Source organism: Blastocystis sp. subtype 4 (genome assembly GCF_000743755.1).
Source record: "Blastocystis sp. subtype 4 strain WR1 chromosome Unknown seqid_0125, whole genome shotgun sequence".
Lineage (NCBI taxonomy): Eukaryota > Bigyra > Opalinata > Blastocystidae > Blastocystis > Blastocystis sp. subtype 4.
The window spans coordinates 1-14,704 of NW_014569422.1; the positions used below are offsets into that span (position 1 = coordinate 1).

The 14,704-nt window shown below is 39.0% G+C and overlaps 10 protein-coding genes across 10 annotated transcripts; 5 read left to right on the forward strand and 5 right to left on the reverse strand.

Annotated features, from left to right (window-relative positions):
• Nucleotides 1-446: 446 nt before the first annotated feature.
• On the forward strand, nt 447-3,167 carry JH06_2067 (hypothetical protein; the record flags this gene model as incomplete). The annotated part of the gene is given in 8 exon segments (XM_014671911.1): nt 447-536; nt 567-791; nt 822-1,609; nt 1,641-1,713; nt 1,745-2,244; nt 2,275-2,568; nt 2,585-2,669; nt 2,700-3,167. The coding sequence occupies 8 exon segments, from the start codon at nt 447-449 to the stop codon at nt 3,165-3,167; spliced, it is 2,523 nt and encodes an 840-aa protein (XP_014527397.1).
• Nucleotides 3,168-3,379: 212 nt separating this feature from the next.
• On the reverse strand, nt 3,380-5,202 carry JH06_2068 (serine threonine-protein phosphatase; the record flags this gene model as incomplete). The annotated part of the gene is made up of 14 exons (XM_014671912.1): nt 3,380-3,578; nt 3,608-3,669; nt 3,700-3,824; nt 3,853-3,944; nt 3,974-4,098; nt 4,128-4,229; nt 4,259-4,356; nt 4,386-4,440; nt 4,471-4,525; nt 4,557-4,740; nt 4,772-4,832; nt 4,864-4,957; nt 4,988-5,049; nt 5,080-5,202. 14 exons carry the CDS (start codon nt 5,200-5,202, stop codon nt 3,380-3,382), a joined length of 1,437 nt encoding a protein of 478 aa, XP_014527398.1.
• Nucleotides 5,203-5,283: 81 nt separating this feature from the next.
• JH06_2069 (putative S-phase kinase-associated protein 1) lies at nt 5,284-5,868 on the forward strand (the record flags this gene model as incomplete). The annotated part of the gene is made up of 3 exons (XM_014671913.1): nt 5,284-5,452; nt 5,483-5,666; nt 5,697-5,868. The coding sequence occupies 3 exons, from the start codon at nt 5,284-5,286 to the stop codon at nt 5,866-5,868; spliced, it is 525 nt and encodes a 174-aa protein (XP_014527399.1).
• JH06_2070 (glycosyl transferase) lies at nt 5,865-7,028 on the reverse strand (the record flags this gene model as incomplete). The annotated part of the gene is made up of 7 exons (XM_014671914.1): nt 5,865-6,053; nt 6,084-6,224; nt 6,253-6,378; nt 6,409-6,583; nt 6,614-6,759; nt 6,790-6,874; nt 6,904-7,028. The coding sequence occupies 7 exons, from the start codon at nt 7,026-7,028 to the stop codon at nt 5,865-5,867; spliced, it is 987 nt and encodes a 328-aa protein (XP_014527400.1).
• A 247-nt stretch (nt 7,029-7,275) lies between these two features.
• On the reverse strand, nt 7,276-7,953 carry JH06_2071 (hypothetical protein; the record flags this gene model as incomplete). The annotated part of the gene is given in 5 exon segments (XM_014671915.1): nt 7,276-7,332; nt 7,363-7,489; nt 7,520-7,645; nt 7,676-7,783; nt 7,802-7,953. 5 exon segments carry the CDS (start codon nt 7,951-7,953, stop codon nt 7,276-7,278), a joined length of 570 nt encoding a protein of 189 aa, XP_014527401.1.
• Nucleotides 7,954-8,168: 215 nt separating this feature from the next.
• On the forward strand, nt 8,169-9,905 carry JH06_2072 (hypothetical protein; the record flags this gene model as incomplete). The annotated part of the gene is made up of 1 exon (XM_014671916.1): nt 8,169-9,905. The coding sequence occupies one exon, from the start codon at nt 8,169-8,171 to the stop codon at nt 9,903-9,905; it is 1,737 nt and encodes a 578-aa protein (XP_014527402.1).
• A 1,222-nt stretch (nt 9,906-11,127) lies between these two features.
• JH06_2073 (hypothetical protein) lies at nt 11,128-11,581 on the forward strand (the record flags this gene model as incomplete). The annotated part of the gene is made up of 4 exons (XM_014671917.1): nt 11,128-11,161; nt 11,227-11,268; nt 11,300-11,507; nt 11,563-11,581. 4 exons carry the CDS (start codon nt 11,128-11,130, stop codon nt 11,579-11,581), a joined length of 303 nt encoding a protein of 100 aa, XP_014527403.1.
• A 270-nt stretch (nt 11,582-11,851) lies between these two features.
• JH06_2074 (hypothetical protein) lies at nt 11,852-12,652 on the reverse strand (the record flags this gene model as incomplete). The annotated part of the gene is given in 6 exon segments (XM_014671918.1): nt 11,852-11,965; nt 11,978-12,072; nt 12,106-12,214; nt 12,246-12,333; nt 12,419-12,540; nt 12,572-12,652. 6 exon segments carry the CDS (start codon nt 12,650-12,652, stop codon nt 11,852-11,854), a joined length of 609 nt encoding a protein of 202 aa, XP_014527404.1.
• Nucleotides 12,653-12,729: 77 nt separating this feature from the next.
• Nucleotides 12,730-13,223, reverse strand: JH06_2075 (large subunit ribosomal protein L27e; the record flags this gene model as incomplete). The annotated part of the gene is made up of 3 exons (XM_014671919.1): nt 12,730-12,808; nt 12,839-12,940; nt 12,973-13,223. 3 exons carry the CDS (start codon nt 13,221-13,223, stop codon nt 12,730-12,732), a joined length of 432 nt encoding a protein of 143 aa, XP_014527405.1.
• A 250-nt stretch (nt 13,224-13,473) lies between these two features.
• Nucleotides 13,474-14,048, forward strand: JH06_2076 (hypothetical protein; the record flags this gene model as incomplete). Its single annotated transcript, XM_014671920.1, has 3 exons — nt 13,474-13,551; nt 13,581-13,754; nt 13,788-14,048. 3 exons carry the CDS (start codon nt 13,474-13,476, stop codon nt 14,046-14,048), a joined length of 513 nt encoding a protein of 170 aa, XP_014527406.1.
• Between the last annotated feature and the right edge of the window lie 656 nt (nt 14,049-14,704).

The window sequence follows — 14,704 nt, forward strand, 5'->3', positions numbered from 1 at the left end:
AGAGGCACTTCACCTGGTCAGAAGGTTGGTCTCATTGCTGCTCGTCGTACTGGACGTGTGCGTGGACGTATTGAACCTTAAGACTGTATTGATTTTGCTTTGTAACGTGTTTGTGAGGAAACATGTAGTCAACAAACTTAATAGCTAAGGGAACAAATCTCTCATCTACAGAAACGATAAAGATAATAACTTAAAGCTGTTTGCCTCAGATGAGTAAGGATCAAGACATAATCGAGAGAAAAAGACTCAATCGATTCTTCAAGCCATTTCTTCATTAGCAATAATCGAAAATCCTGTTTTCAAATACCAACCTAATCCTGTGAAGAATCTTAGATCTCTTTTGGCATTAGCTTCTTGAAGAGGTCAAATTCATACATACATAATGAATATCTCGATTAAAGATAATGTAAAGAAACCGTTTTTCACTTCTTTGGATAATCCTATCAATGGAAGTGATTATTAACTATTACGGAGAGGAGTATCCATGTTTCATCTATCCAGACCATACGGTGAAGGATAATAAGGAGGGAATTGCAGTACGAAGACGTTCAACGATTCACCTGTAGGAATACTTTTCTCTCGATGTATCGTATATGAATCTTCAATTTGGGGATGAGATACTTGAGGATGCGAAGATGCTAAGTGAATACAACTTGACTTATCATTGTCATTTGGTTTTGTTATATGACAATCCAAATATTCTATTGAATGTGAAGTATTTGGAGGTTTCTACAGAGATTGAAGTAGATAGTGGTTTAACTGCTGATCATATTCTGCAAACACTTTTAGATGTATAATTTTGTTGGAATCATGAGCCATAGAAGAATCAAACTCTTGATCCTCCAATTGATATAGCAAAGGCTGAATTGCATTTCCAGGGCCACAAAATTGATGTTGGAACAAAGATTGCTGATCTGGGGATTGGGTATGGAGATACTATTGAAGTCGTCCAACCAGTTTCGATTGATCTGGAATCGCAAGTTCAAGAGTATAAGAGCCAAGTGGAGAAGCTCCAAACAGAATTAACAGAGGTGAAACAGGAACGAGATCAACTCAAAGAAGAAGTAACTGAATTAAAAAAACGTGTGAAACAGTTGGAAGAGATGAAACCGAAAGCTTCTGTGCACAAGAATCCATTTGAACGAAGTCCTCTTAAATCCAATCCCTTTGCCATGGATGAGAATGATGAATTGTATACTAATGGTGAAGAGACATTGAATGGTGAGGAAATGCCAGGAAATGAGGAGATTCCTGGTACTGAAGCAGTGGATGCCGAAGCATCGATTCCTCAAACAGCAACTGAGAATGGTGAGACAACCGAAGAGGTTAAACAAGAGGAACTGACACCTGAGGAGACAGCTGAAGAGGTAGCACGACGAAAGAAGGGCGAAGCCACAAGGAGAGCAAGACGTGAAGCCCGTCAAGCGGCACACAGAGCAGCAAAGGCCCAACCTGCTCAACGAGGAATCTGGGAGCCAACAGAAGAGGATAAAGAGACTGCCAGAAGTGTGTTTATGGTATTAACACATCAAGATGAAGATTCAGTGAGTGATGCTGTGACTGGCTGGTGTTGGGACCAAGGATTGGATGATGCCTCCATTCATGAGATGTAGGTGAAAATGTTCAGAATGATTTTTTAGAATGGGATTATTGCCTGTAAATTATGCTGATATCGATTTGGCAGATTTCACAGCGATTTATGTTTTGACCAAAGTAGGCCATAAATTGATCATATCATTCATAGCGAGTAGAACAGGGATATCCATTACCAGAAACACTTCCTACTCCCATTCTTCAAGTAATGACAGATATCCGCGGTTATTCTCTCTCTGTAGCTGAGAATTCAGTGAGTAGTTCAAGTGACTCAAGTTCATACAGTGATTACAGCTATAGTGATTATTCTGATTATTCTGATTACAGTTACAGTGGATATTCTGATTCATCTGATTCTAATCCAGAGGCTCCTATTGTTGGTCAACATGCTTTCAAGAGATATCGACCTTCATTCAAACAGCAACCCTCTGTTGAGCTACCTTCTCAGAAGGAAGCACCGTCTGCTAAGGCTCCTCGAGCTCGAAGGAATTCAACTGAAGGGCGAATCACATGGAAACTCTCTGATTTGGCTCTCCAAAAACTCACAACCGAGGTGTTCCCACGAGTTGCAGAAGGTGAAACGGCTCCTGTGTCTAATGTTCGAACTCTCTTTGAACAAGCAGGTATTCCCGCGGGAATTATGACATCCACGTAGTTCTGATAAATCCTTCTTATTTCTAGTCTGGAGTTGGTAAGTGATTCTCCTGTTTTGACTCCAAAACAGTTTGCTGTCGTTGCATTCCTTCTTCAGCGATATCAGCAGGGAGTTACACTCCCTCGTCACCTGCCGTTGCCACTACGCAGTTTACTGCCAGTCAGTTCATCGACGCCGAATATGTGGCAGTTGTCGGAGAAGAAGAAGAAGGAGTTGCATGAGCAGTGGAAGAAGGAAACACGACATGGTGAAATGACCCAGCAGAGACTGAAGAATGCAGTAAATGAGGTGGCCCACAATATGAATGTGACAAAGCAGATGTAGGACCATTGAGAGAATGAGACAAAGATTAAAATTGGTACAAGGAACAGAACCGAAGATAACTGAGAAGGTTTACATCGTGGGTGTGTTTATGGCACAAGTAATGAGTGATTGAATGGATTGAGAGTAGAAATTTAACAAGGGAGCCAATATAAGCACGTTCCTCCCTGCAGAGTTGAAAGCTTATCTGAATGAATCATCAAATACTTCTGAAGCCAATTCAGAGACTCCAATGAAACCAGAATCATTCGAGGGAAAGCCTCAGGATGAAGTCTCGGTGGATTCTCCTACAGACACATCTGAAGATGCGTCAATAGGAGAAGCTCATCATTCAAATGCTTCTCTCTTCAACTCCCGTCTTGTAGAATCTCTTCGAGAGAAAGAGGAAGCTCCTGTGTATCGTAAGCCCTCCTTCAGCATTTCTTCTGTCCACTCATCGGATTCTCACTCATCCAAAGTCTCTCGATCGAAAGAGCGACGAGCTTCGCAAGACGAACTCAGTGCAGAACAGGCTCTGAAGTCTATTCAATCTCCCTTCACACAAGCTCCTATTCCACACATCGCTTCATCATCGGACCCTGAACTTGAAAATGAATGATATGTTTGCAACAAACACACAACTGATTTGCTACTTCATCAAAGCTATAATTGAACATTTTATCTAAGTCTTCAGAAGCTTTTGTTGAATCTTCTGGATTTCGACATGTCTCTATTTCTAAAACACTTGGTTCTGGAGTGTCGGCAATCTGAATGGAATGTGTGAGTACATAATAGGCCCAATCACTACAATTACAAATAACCCCTTGATTTCTACCACATGTATCGATTCTTAATATCAAACGAATTACACAAAGAATGAGCACGATGTTCAAACTGGAGAAATTTCAATGTATTTACCATCATATCAATAGCCACAATACGATTAACAATTGGAACCTGGTATTCAAATGAATGTGGCATGAAATCGTGCAATGTCAATACATGCTTCTGTGTATACAATAAGTCCTTTCTATGGTTGAAATAAACTTAAATCGGTACATATTCATTAGATATACATTCCATGGAAGCGATTGAATGCCAAATTCCTGAAGTCGTTCTTTCTATCAATGAACACTGAAACTGGAACCAACTTGACTTTCGTAAAACATACGAATACAGCTGTCATCAATTCGACCTGATTCCTGCAAATCTAGGATTCGGAACCAATATCGAATTGATGTTGGAGATCGTTTGTTTTCGTCCGCAATCAGCAAAACTAGCTATTAAGACACACTTCCAGTCACCACAGACGAAGTCTTGATAATTAATATAACCACTGGTCATGCAGAACTTTTTTCGTCCTGCACCCATAATAATTCGATCCAGTGTTAATTCACTATTGTGAATACAAGCCAACAGAAGTACTTTAGACACATCTCTCCATACCTGCGTAAATCATCTTTGGAAAGGAGGGAATCTTGATCCAAATCCAACTCTCTGAATTGATTCCAAACAACATGGAATGCATTCAAACCAAACGCTAATGGAAGCTACAATCAAACTGTAACAATGGCACTACATCCTCTTCCCGATTGATATTCGACATTCGTTTTATAATTAGATAGAAATTACTGTGCTGGTATTCATAAAGAGAGAGACGACGAGAGTCAGACTGATTTACCTAAACTGAACAAGATCATCCTTACTCACTCGAAAGAGAATGGTGGCAATAACTGTATTGACATAAGCTTCAAATTCTTCGGGATCTCGCAAGGCATTTTTCAGAACTGGTGTGGTATCGATAATGTCTGCATGATCAGTCTATCAATACTCCAACTATGAACAAGAGTAACAAGAGAACAAGAGGGAATGAAACAAAATGGGTATGAAAGCTAGATGTGATAAAGAGATGACAATAAAACAAGGAAGAAGGAAGCTTCAGCAGCTGATTGGTTACGAATCATTGAAATGTAGAAACTATGAAATGAAATGAGAACTTGAGGGGAACCGTTTAAAATCATCCGCTTGTAACAATCGGACTGACTGAGTGGGATATAGATATTTCATTACGCAATCATGCAAAAAAGAAAACAAGATAGACGGAAGGGAGAAACATTCGATGAGAAGTCGAAAGCAAATATAGTCATTGCTTTCGCGAATCCAATCATCATTTGAAAAGTCAACTTTACCAACTTCCAAATCAATATTACAATAGGGACTTACATTCATTTGTATTCGATTTTATACGCTCCAGTTCATCATTGTACACTTTTTCAATTCGACTCTGAAACTAAGAATACAAACCAAATGATCACCAAGAGGTCATCCTTCTTTTCATCATTGAGTTTAGCAGGTCGTTTTTCATCTTCGGTTGGAATAGTATCACTTGACATCGGAGTATCCTCCTTTCTATGTGTTACCTTTCATTAAATTAAGTACGGGGTGTGTACACAAGAATCGGACTCATCCTCTTCCTGTTCCTCTGGGGTGACTTCTAATTGCTATAAATGATGTAGATCGGATTTTCATACACTTACATCATCCGGAATCACAAAAACAGAGTATAGTACACGATTGCCCTCTAGGATGGTTCCGACGTGATTCGAAACTTGCCTGGGTTTGGCCTCTGGTATACTTTCCACAGATGAATTCATTTCCGAAAATGAATTATCAAGCGTTTGATAAGAATAGAAAGAAAACCCCGAGCACAGTATCTTAACACTTGGTAGTTTGGGATGAGTTCAGTTGTCCAAGTAATCTCCAAGGAGGGAAAGAATGTGGAGTTTTCAGTGGAGGTAGCGAACACATCGAAGTATTTGCAGACAGTGCTGAAAGAAGATCCGGAAGCAACAGAGATTCAAACAACAATTCCATATAATGCACTAGTGATTGCAAAGCAGTTTTGTAGGAGTATTGGATGGAAGTGAACTCTAGTGGACTATCATTTAAATAAGCCAATGGCAAAAATCCCAAAGCCACTGACAGACTATCAGAATTTCCGAAACAACATCGAGGATGGGTTTGATAGTGACTTGATGGTGAATTTGAATCGAGATGAGACTTTTGATCTTTTATATACTGCTCAAATTCTCCAGAACGAATCTCTCGTGTCTTTATGGTAGATGTGAATAACCGGAGTTATGACTAGTGCAGCTTATACAGCAAGTATGATTAATGGAAAGAATGTAAATGAACTGCGAGAATTCTTCCAAGTCGAGGATGACCTGACCGAAGAAGAGAAGTTGCAAATCGATAAGGAGAATGCATGCTTCCGAATTTCCAATGTTGAGTTCAACAAACATACTTCTATAGTACATTAAAAGTTCTTCTCCAAATACAAATAGTTTCCATGCCATCTAGCTGAATAGTTGGCCTCCATAAGACTACTCCAGGGATACTCCCGCCTTACAATGAGTTTGTTGTAGAGAAAATCGCGGGGATTCTGTAATTGTTTAATCGATTTCTTCCAATACGTGTCAGTACCTAAATGAATTCCTTCAACTACCTCTCAGCCCTAAATTTCACTCCTACTCACTTCCGTTGTATCAATGAGATAGCCATTGTTCAAGGCAATAGATCCCATGATCCAATTATCAATATAGAATCGCCCTAGCACCACTGGTTCGTAGTCCATATCCTTTTTCGACATCATACGACCAGAATAAATAAAGTAGTCCTAGATGAAAATGGAATGATAAAAATACAGCTGATAATGGATTTCGCATCAATCCTTCGGCATAAGAACGATTAAATGAAGATAAAAAAGCATCCAGGGAAGTGAATGTGAGATTGGCATGTTCCACTTCCTTTACACGACCTGCTAACATAACCTGCTAATCACCTTCTCAATATTTTCCTACTCCTGAATTGATAATAAAGCTAGATCGCAGATTCGTCGAAAGCTCACGTAAGATGGTTACAACATTCGATGACAAAATGATATCTCCATTAACATAGCCATAAAAAACAGAATCCACTTCTTTCTCAACACGGCGCATCATCTCAGGGAAGATAGGTTTTGAGAATTCATTTAATCTAGAAATAAGGAAAGGAGTAATTATAGACGGGACATTGGGAATAATGGTGATGTTGTATTCTTGGCCAAGTTGTTGAATAACTTCGCAGTCACTGAATACAAGTACTCGCACATCAAAGAGACGTTGAAAAAGAGAGTATGTTTTGAAAAAGTATTCAAGGTATGGTGTCCGTTTCTACACATCAGAAAAAGGAATCGAAATAACATGAACCAAAAAAGTGGAACATAGAGTGAGAAGCACGCGTGACGACTGACCACGAAGGTGCTGAGTTTGAACACTCTTATCAAACCTAGATAAAAAGAAACCTTATCCCCATACAACATAAATCCACCAAAAAACTTCCATGGACCTGTTCCACGGACCTTATCTTGCAAAACCTTCAATCCATTGTCATCTTCAATCATCGGACCAACCTTCACCCTGTAGAGAGTATTAATATACATTAAGGCCTATAAATGATGGTGAGTTCGCAATTCTTACCAAGTAAACCAGGAAGAAGAGAAGGGTGTTACAACTTATTACTCCAAGGCTCACCGACCTGGAGAACAGTGATTTCTCTTTCCTCTTCATTATTTATCAAGAACGTATTCTATCCAAAAATCGAACCGAATTCCGTAAAAATGGGATAGTTAAAAAAGACCTGTAAAATAAAATAGATTCATAAGAAAACAAGTGGAACTATAGTACAAGCTAAAACATAAGTTGGTTTGTGATGTCATTCAAGGATGGGACAAACCACAGATCATCCTACAAATTACTCACAAATCACTGTCACACCAATCGATACTTCAGTTGAGAGGCAATATAAACTAATATGAGTTCGAGAACAAAATGAGCAAAATAAAACGATGTAGGAGAGAGAGGGAACAGAATAATAGAGCAACCCAGGTTCAATACCGTGTACCTAGAATTCAAGAGAACCGAAGAACCATACACTGTGAGATTACGTAGTGATTGCGATTTCATGGCGATTGCACCGTATATTGTGAGAATCGTAGAAACAAAGGCGATGATAAGAGAGACTGAACAACGGTATTGTGACATAACAGAGCTATAGATTCTAGAGATGAAGAGAAAGAACAAATAACACGTCTGAATAACTAATCCGATAAGAACCAGAATGTTCAACACAGCAGTTCCATAGAAGCAATAGGCAAGAAATCTACGGGAAACCTTTGTCTGCGATGGTTGGCCACGACTATAAATACATTTCTACAAATGACCGTTAGGAACGAATTCCACATCTTGAAGTCGAAACTCGTCTTCATCCTGTTCGTTGAATCGAGGGTTAATCCCAATTTGAACTTCTCCAGTGGGACAAATGAACTCCACATATGCGTGCTTAATGATATAATCCTTCCTATTCATGACTTATTCTACTTCAGCACTACAAGATGGGATCCGAAATGTGTTTTCGTTGAAATAGCCACATTTGTGGGTATTTCTTCTCGTTTATCTCCTACAATGGATGAAAGAAACAAATTAGACATATACCATCGTGAAGACTGTTTTCAAACAAAAAGAGTGGAAAACAACACTGGTTTCGCATATGCAAAATTTGTTATTTGTTATTCATTTTGTACATGGAGACATCAATATTTGTGGTGTATGAGGGATTGAATGTCTTACTGTATGCATATGAAAAGAAAGGAGATGGTGATTCTGATGGTTCTCAGTTTGTTTTGGTAAAGGAAACTCAACTGGAACCGACTGGAAATGACCGAGGAGATGCTTTGTCACAGTGGATAACATCATATCTCTCCAATCATGCTGATGATACTTCCCATATTCAACTAAAGATTGTCTCGAATGATGATTTAGGTCGTCTTCCTCCTATAGATGCTATTTCTGATGTATCTGTTATTTCTGTCTCAGAATTCGAACTCTGGAGATCCGATCATCATATTACTGAGATAGTTCCTTCGGCTACTTTTCGAATTCATCGATCACATGGAATTGTTCATTATGGTTCTTTCCATATGGACTCGCCAGACCAACCATTTGATCACTCGCACATATCCCTGTGGCTTGATGTAGGGTCCGATAAACGAATTGAAGTGTTGTCAACAAAGGATCCATTGATTAGTACTTTTGTATTTGTTCCAGTCTGGACAGGAAAGAATTTGCTTCGTCTCAAGTTTCTCTGTTTTCAAGACAACTCCTACACAATGATTGGACGCATTGAATTTGATTATGATAAGAAGTCTCAAATCATTGTTGCAGTTAATTCTCAGAAGAAGGATCAGAAACAGCTAATTCAGATCAAAGTACATCATATTGAGAGTCATCGATGTGACTGTTTCTATTACGACGAGAGTAGTGATCGAATTATGAGGGAGGATGGTTGCTATCCTGTATTAATGATGAATCATGTTATTTCGGAAGATGATTGTGTGATAGCAGATATCGATCTGAATTCATCTGGAGAAGTACCAGCAGGACCAGATACTAGTAATGGTCCTCGTTCACTCTTTCAAACAGTCTCGAAAAGAGACATTACTGGAGCGTTGTATGATGAGAATTGGTTAATCTCTCGGTTACGAGGTCGTTGTTGGGCCACTTGCCAATATGATCACGATGAATGGTTTATAGGTGAACTCTCAGAGACAGGTGAGAGAGTTCAAGGTACTGTATTGACATCTCAAGGTGATCTTCAGTACATTGGCGAATGGAATGGCCGAGGAACTCTCTATCACATTCCATCTCTCCCAAATTGCCTCATTTCCGGCCAATTTCATAATGGAGTTATTACAGGAGAAGCAGTAATAACGAATGCTTTGACAATGTCAGTTGTATTCCGCGGTGAGATTCATGATGTTGCCTCAGGACGAGCTACAGGAACTATCTTCTTTAATAATATCAAGACTTACAAAGGTGAATTAAGTCAATGGAAACCAGATGGAGATGGTCAACTATATTGTATGAATGGAGTAAAAGTGTATGAAGGATCATTTGTGGCTGGATATCCTCAAGGGAAAGGAAAACAATTTTGCTACAATGCCCATTTTCCGATGACTTTGCAAGGAACTGAACGGGAAGAACAGAGTTTGTTATATGAAGGAGAGTTTTTTAAAGGTATGAAGGATGGAGTAGGAAAACTGGTAAATAAGGAAAAACAGACTGTATATGATGGAGAATGGAAGAAGAATCAGATAGATGGAGATGGAAAGATGTGGATTGTGGAGACGGAAGGGGAGTGTGCAGACTATGTACGACAGTCATTTGACACATTGAAAGCAGAGAATGAGAAGTTTGTGGATGGAAGGTTTTATCAAGGTCAGATTCATATGTATGTAATAGAGAAATCATTGTGCTTGTAGCAGTATAGTATGGCTGTTTGTAATAAACATATTGGTAGATCAGAACTCCCAGGAATACGGAAGAAGGTCTGATGCGATGATCCCATCATCGCAATTTGGTGGTGGTAAATCGCTGACACTCATATCAGCTTCTGAAAACACAGTTACAACCGAAGTTAATTTATAAGAACTTGATTCTTCTGTAGGTGGAACATTCGGTGCAAAATGATCTTTAGCATTTTCATATACGGAAAGGCACTTCTTAATAAACGCTACACGTTGTTCTAACGATACATTACAAGGCACAACAGCCAAATTCTGGCTATTTCGACAAAACTGGTTTCTGATTACAGAATTTTGTAAGATACTTTGAAAAACCGAATGAAGAATTCGGAGCTTTTCTTCATCCATTGGATAAAGGGAAATTAACCTAATAAATGAGCTAAAAAAATACAGTTCTACTCACTATCACTGAATCTTGATAACAACAATGCCTAGGATTAACGAACCTTCGAATTCTTACACAATTCCAATCACTTGCACAACGAACTACCTCATCGCTAACGTAGTTGAGTAACTTTCGATTGCACTTACGTATTGTTGAATACCAATGATTCTTAACTGCTGTAATACTCCTGAGAATCACATTGAGAATCAATGGGTACCTTCCTTTTAAGTGTTTTGCTATCTCAGCCCATTTGTTTCCAATCTTCTTTTGAAGATTGATAATCGTTCGGTTTTCTTCTTCTGTCCATTCTTCTTTAATAAGAGTGGGGTCCAAGCAATTTTCCCAACGAATACGATATTGATGAGCAGGACGTTTTTGGAACCCATTATGCTCCATTTGAGAGGCAATTTCACTCCAATTATCCAATTTACAGTCTTGAATGAGGTAACACAAATACTGATCTTCCCTCTCCGTCCATCGACTACTCCGTTTCCTGTTGGGTTGGCTATCCATAGCAATAGCCCAACTTCGAAAAAGAATGACAAGAAATAGATATAAATAAGGAATGTCCCTATTGGAATGGATTTCAGTCAGAAATGCAGTATAAAATAAGCAGATTAGGATCCTTATATTACCCTCTAAAAAGTATGTTGTGAATCCTTTGACCGAAAACAATAATCGAGAAGTATATGACAGATCCTTCACACATTATTGAAACTAAGTCTATTATTGTCAGTAATAATAGCTTTTCCATGAGTCATAGTTCTTCCTTTAAAGGAAGACCTGTGTACTTAAATGTACAATTTTGAATTGGATTTTATGTACAGGTGTATGATTTGATTGAAGGCAACGATTTTCTATATGGTATTTGATTGTTTTGATTGCAATGAGTAGGTGTTGGATTGGGTATTTTACACTCTGGAGTTGTTGTTGATGGTAAGATGTGTATATAACTACTAATGAATAGAAAGAGAATATTCCTATGGAGATGAAGGTGGTGTTTTTGTTACCCATCCTCAAGATGTTGAAGGAGTTCGGTATCGAGAGACAATAACGATAGGAACTACCTTTTTGTCTCCGGCTCAAGTAAAGGATGTTGTTCGTAATCTAAAAGTGACATATCGTGGTGACAATTATCATATGCTGGAACAGTCTTCATTTGTGATTGAATTAATGTATAGTAACTGTAATCATTTTTCAAACGACTTGTGCAAGATTATTGCTGGGAAGGAGATTCCTTCATATGTGAATCGTTGTGCAAAGGTGGCAAGTTGGTTCTCTGGGATTGTAAATGCTGTAGCCGATCATATGGCTGTTGTTACTCCCAGTGGAGGGGGGGATGTGCAAGAGACGTCTTCAAAAGAGCAGTTATCGAGTCCAGAAGGTGGAAATGATTCTACATTTTCAAGGAGTGATCCTGGACAAAATGGAATCGATCAGTCACACCAGTCTAACAATCTTCGAACTGACGCAGAAAGACGACCTTCTCATCCAACAAGAAAGCGGTCCTATCTTGTTTTCAACAAACACATAACTGACGTTTTTCCTTCTCCTTCAGCACTTCATTCAACTCACTTTCCACATGTTCCTTTGATTGCAATTTCACTTTTTGTTCCTCTCTACCTCTCATTTGCTACAGACACACTAACACTAACACGTCTCCTTTCTGTACCTTCTCCTCTAATAGAGCGATCTGACGCAACTTCTTACGTAATCGTCTTTCTGCTTTCTGCAACTCCTCTAATGATTACTACAACAATTTTCCATACATACCTGCATTCATTTCAGAAATTGGAATGGGTTCTGGAACAGTTTCCGCAACAACCTCTGGAATAGTCTCAGCAACCTCTTGCACAGATTTTGTTTCCTTCACTACCTCTTTCTGTTCACTAATCAATACTGCAATATTTTACCTTCTCTTGCTTCTTCTCATTGCGAGGAGGCTTATTCACCATTCTTGATGACATTCCCATGGCACCAGGAATAATCCGAGAAACTCCTCTAGAGCATAAATGACTCAGGTTTCAACATCCCTACCCTTGTTGTAACGAAAGACGATCTGCAGCATCTGCTTCTCTAGCCTGACTCATGAATAATCAAATGCAACAAACATACAAGCTGAGCTCTCGATTTCCACACACCAATCTCCTCCTGAGGAATATATCCCTTTCGGACACGAATCTGAGGTCTCCATGATCCGTTAGCACGCTAAAATAAAATAACGTAATCAAACACAAACTTGAGTCGGAGCAATATGAACCTCTCCATTCTCGTCTTCAATCCTCATATCACCAATTCTCGCACCTGAGGAAGACTGCATTTCCCCAAAAACAAGAGATCACAAGCAATTATTGCATAACAAACAAGCAATCAGGACTCAAGGATGAACACAACTCTTTAGAAGTAGAGCTTCTTGAAGAGATAAGCAACTCCAGCCTTAGTCTTCTCCTTCTCGTTTTCATTCTGCTTCAAATAACTATATGTCACAATCCCTTCACAACCATACCTCTCCTGGAAGGTCTTGGCAATTGTCTTCAAAGCAGCCTTTTTCTCGGCAGCCTCCACTCCCTCCTTGGGAAGAGCACTGAAGTCATACTCAACAGTATATCTAAAAAGTAAATTCATGAATCCATTCCAAACCTGGTGGGCATGAAGTGCTGGAGATTCATCACCTTGGTGAAAACCTTCATTTGAGTCTTCTTATTGATCTTCTTCTCGTCCATGGCTCGAACAACCTTGCGAGGAGGACGTTCAACACCAACAACGACAGCATGAGGGAACTTATGCTTGTCGTTGGCATTCTCGTTCACCTTCACAATGACAGCCTTCTTACCGGCATACTTGCCAGACAGAATGACCACAACCTTTCCGGGCTTAAGACACTTTACCATCTAGAATCAATGCAAAGAATAAATCAAACTCTAAAAATGAACTCCTTGAGTCGAAATAGATGGACTTAAAGCAGATTGCTACCCTCTCTACAGCTCGACAAAACGACTGCACAAGGAGAAGAGGGTTGGATTTGGATATATTATGATGTTATTGTACCATAAATAGTTCTTCATTGTGTTCATATGATGATAGGAGAAGAATCTAAGATGTGGACGAAAACAGTAATTGTCAGTATCTTTCGTCTCTTCTATGACAATCAATTTATCTGGTGTTTGGAAATTGGATAGCAATAGATCTGAGTCCATGCTTCCATACTTAAGTGCTTTGGTAAGTTTGTCTAATTTTTGTTGATTTAGGGTGTACCCGATCTAGCTGCACAGGCTGCAAGCAAATTAGTCGACATTCTGAACATTTTGCAAACAGAGGACTGTTTTACCATATGTCGCATGTCTCGGTTTGGCAAAGATACAAAAGCAATCAAGTTTAGTGAGGAATATGTCGTAAAGTCTGTAAATGGAGGAACACATCGGGTATCATGCGTAAAAGGAGGGATTGACTCCTAGATTACGGTTTCGAAAGTGGATAATTCGATTGTCATGACAACTCATTTGTCGAATAATAATGGCGTATTAGTGGATACTCGAACACTAGAAGAAGGTGGAAGACTTATGCATGTTGTTTTGCAATTGCAGTTGACGGATGGTCGAATCGTTGTGATTAATCGATACTTCTTGAAATCCAATTTGACATGTGAGGAATTGCTTGAACAGAATGAGGTGGTAACAACAAAGAGGTACGTGTGGTTGTTACTATTGTTAATATAGTCCTAGAGAGGAAGAATTTGACTCAGATTAATTGATTTAGCATGTTGCATAAAATGAAAGTGTTTGTTGCGTCATTCTCATTCTGTTCGTTCATGAATGTTGATTCATTAAATTCGGATTATTGTCTAGAATCTAGTTTCAGAATTGGTAAATGCTAACTGGACCGAAGTATGGTCTACTTTGAAAACTGAGAGTATTCAAACGTTAAAGCAGTTCTATAATACTGTTGACTGGTCTGAGCCTTGGATTCGATGTGTATTAGTTGGTTTGATCATTTGGTTTGTACTCATTGTGTATTTCCGGTAGTTGATGTTTCAATCGTTCTCCTATAGAGACAACTATTTCTTTCAACTTACAGTGTTTTTGGTTGACTCAGCCGTCGTATTTGGTGCGAAAGGACTCAATTCTATTGGAAGGTAGGTAAAATAGATTGCATCAAGTGTAGAAAATATTGGCAATCATTTTCCGCAAAGAACTACTTCGATGAGGATGGCTTCTTCATTTCGTTTTTTGTTTCGTTACCTATTCTCTTCATTACTTGCTTCCAGATTGTAAGAGAGTCGGATTGGATCCAATATAGTTCTTCCTTCTGATCAGCATTATCAAAGTGAATATTGAAATTAGGCAGTGGAAGGAGTTGGAGAGAAAGCATGAAG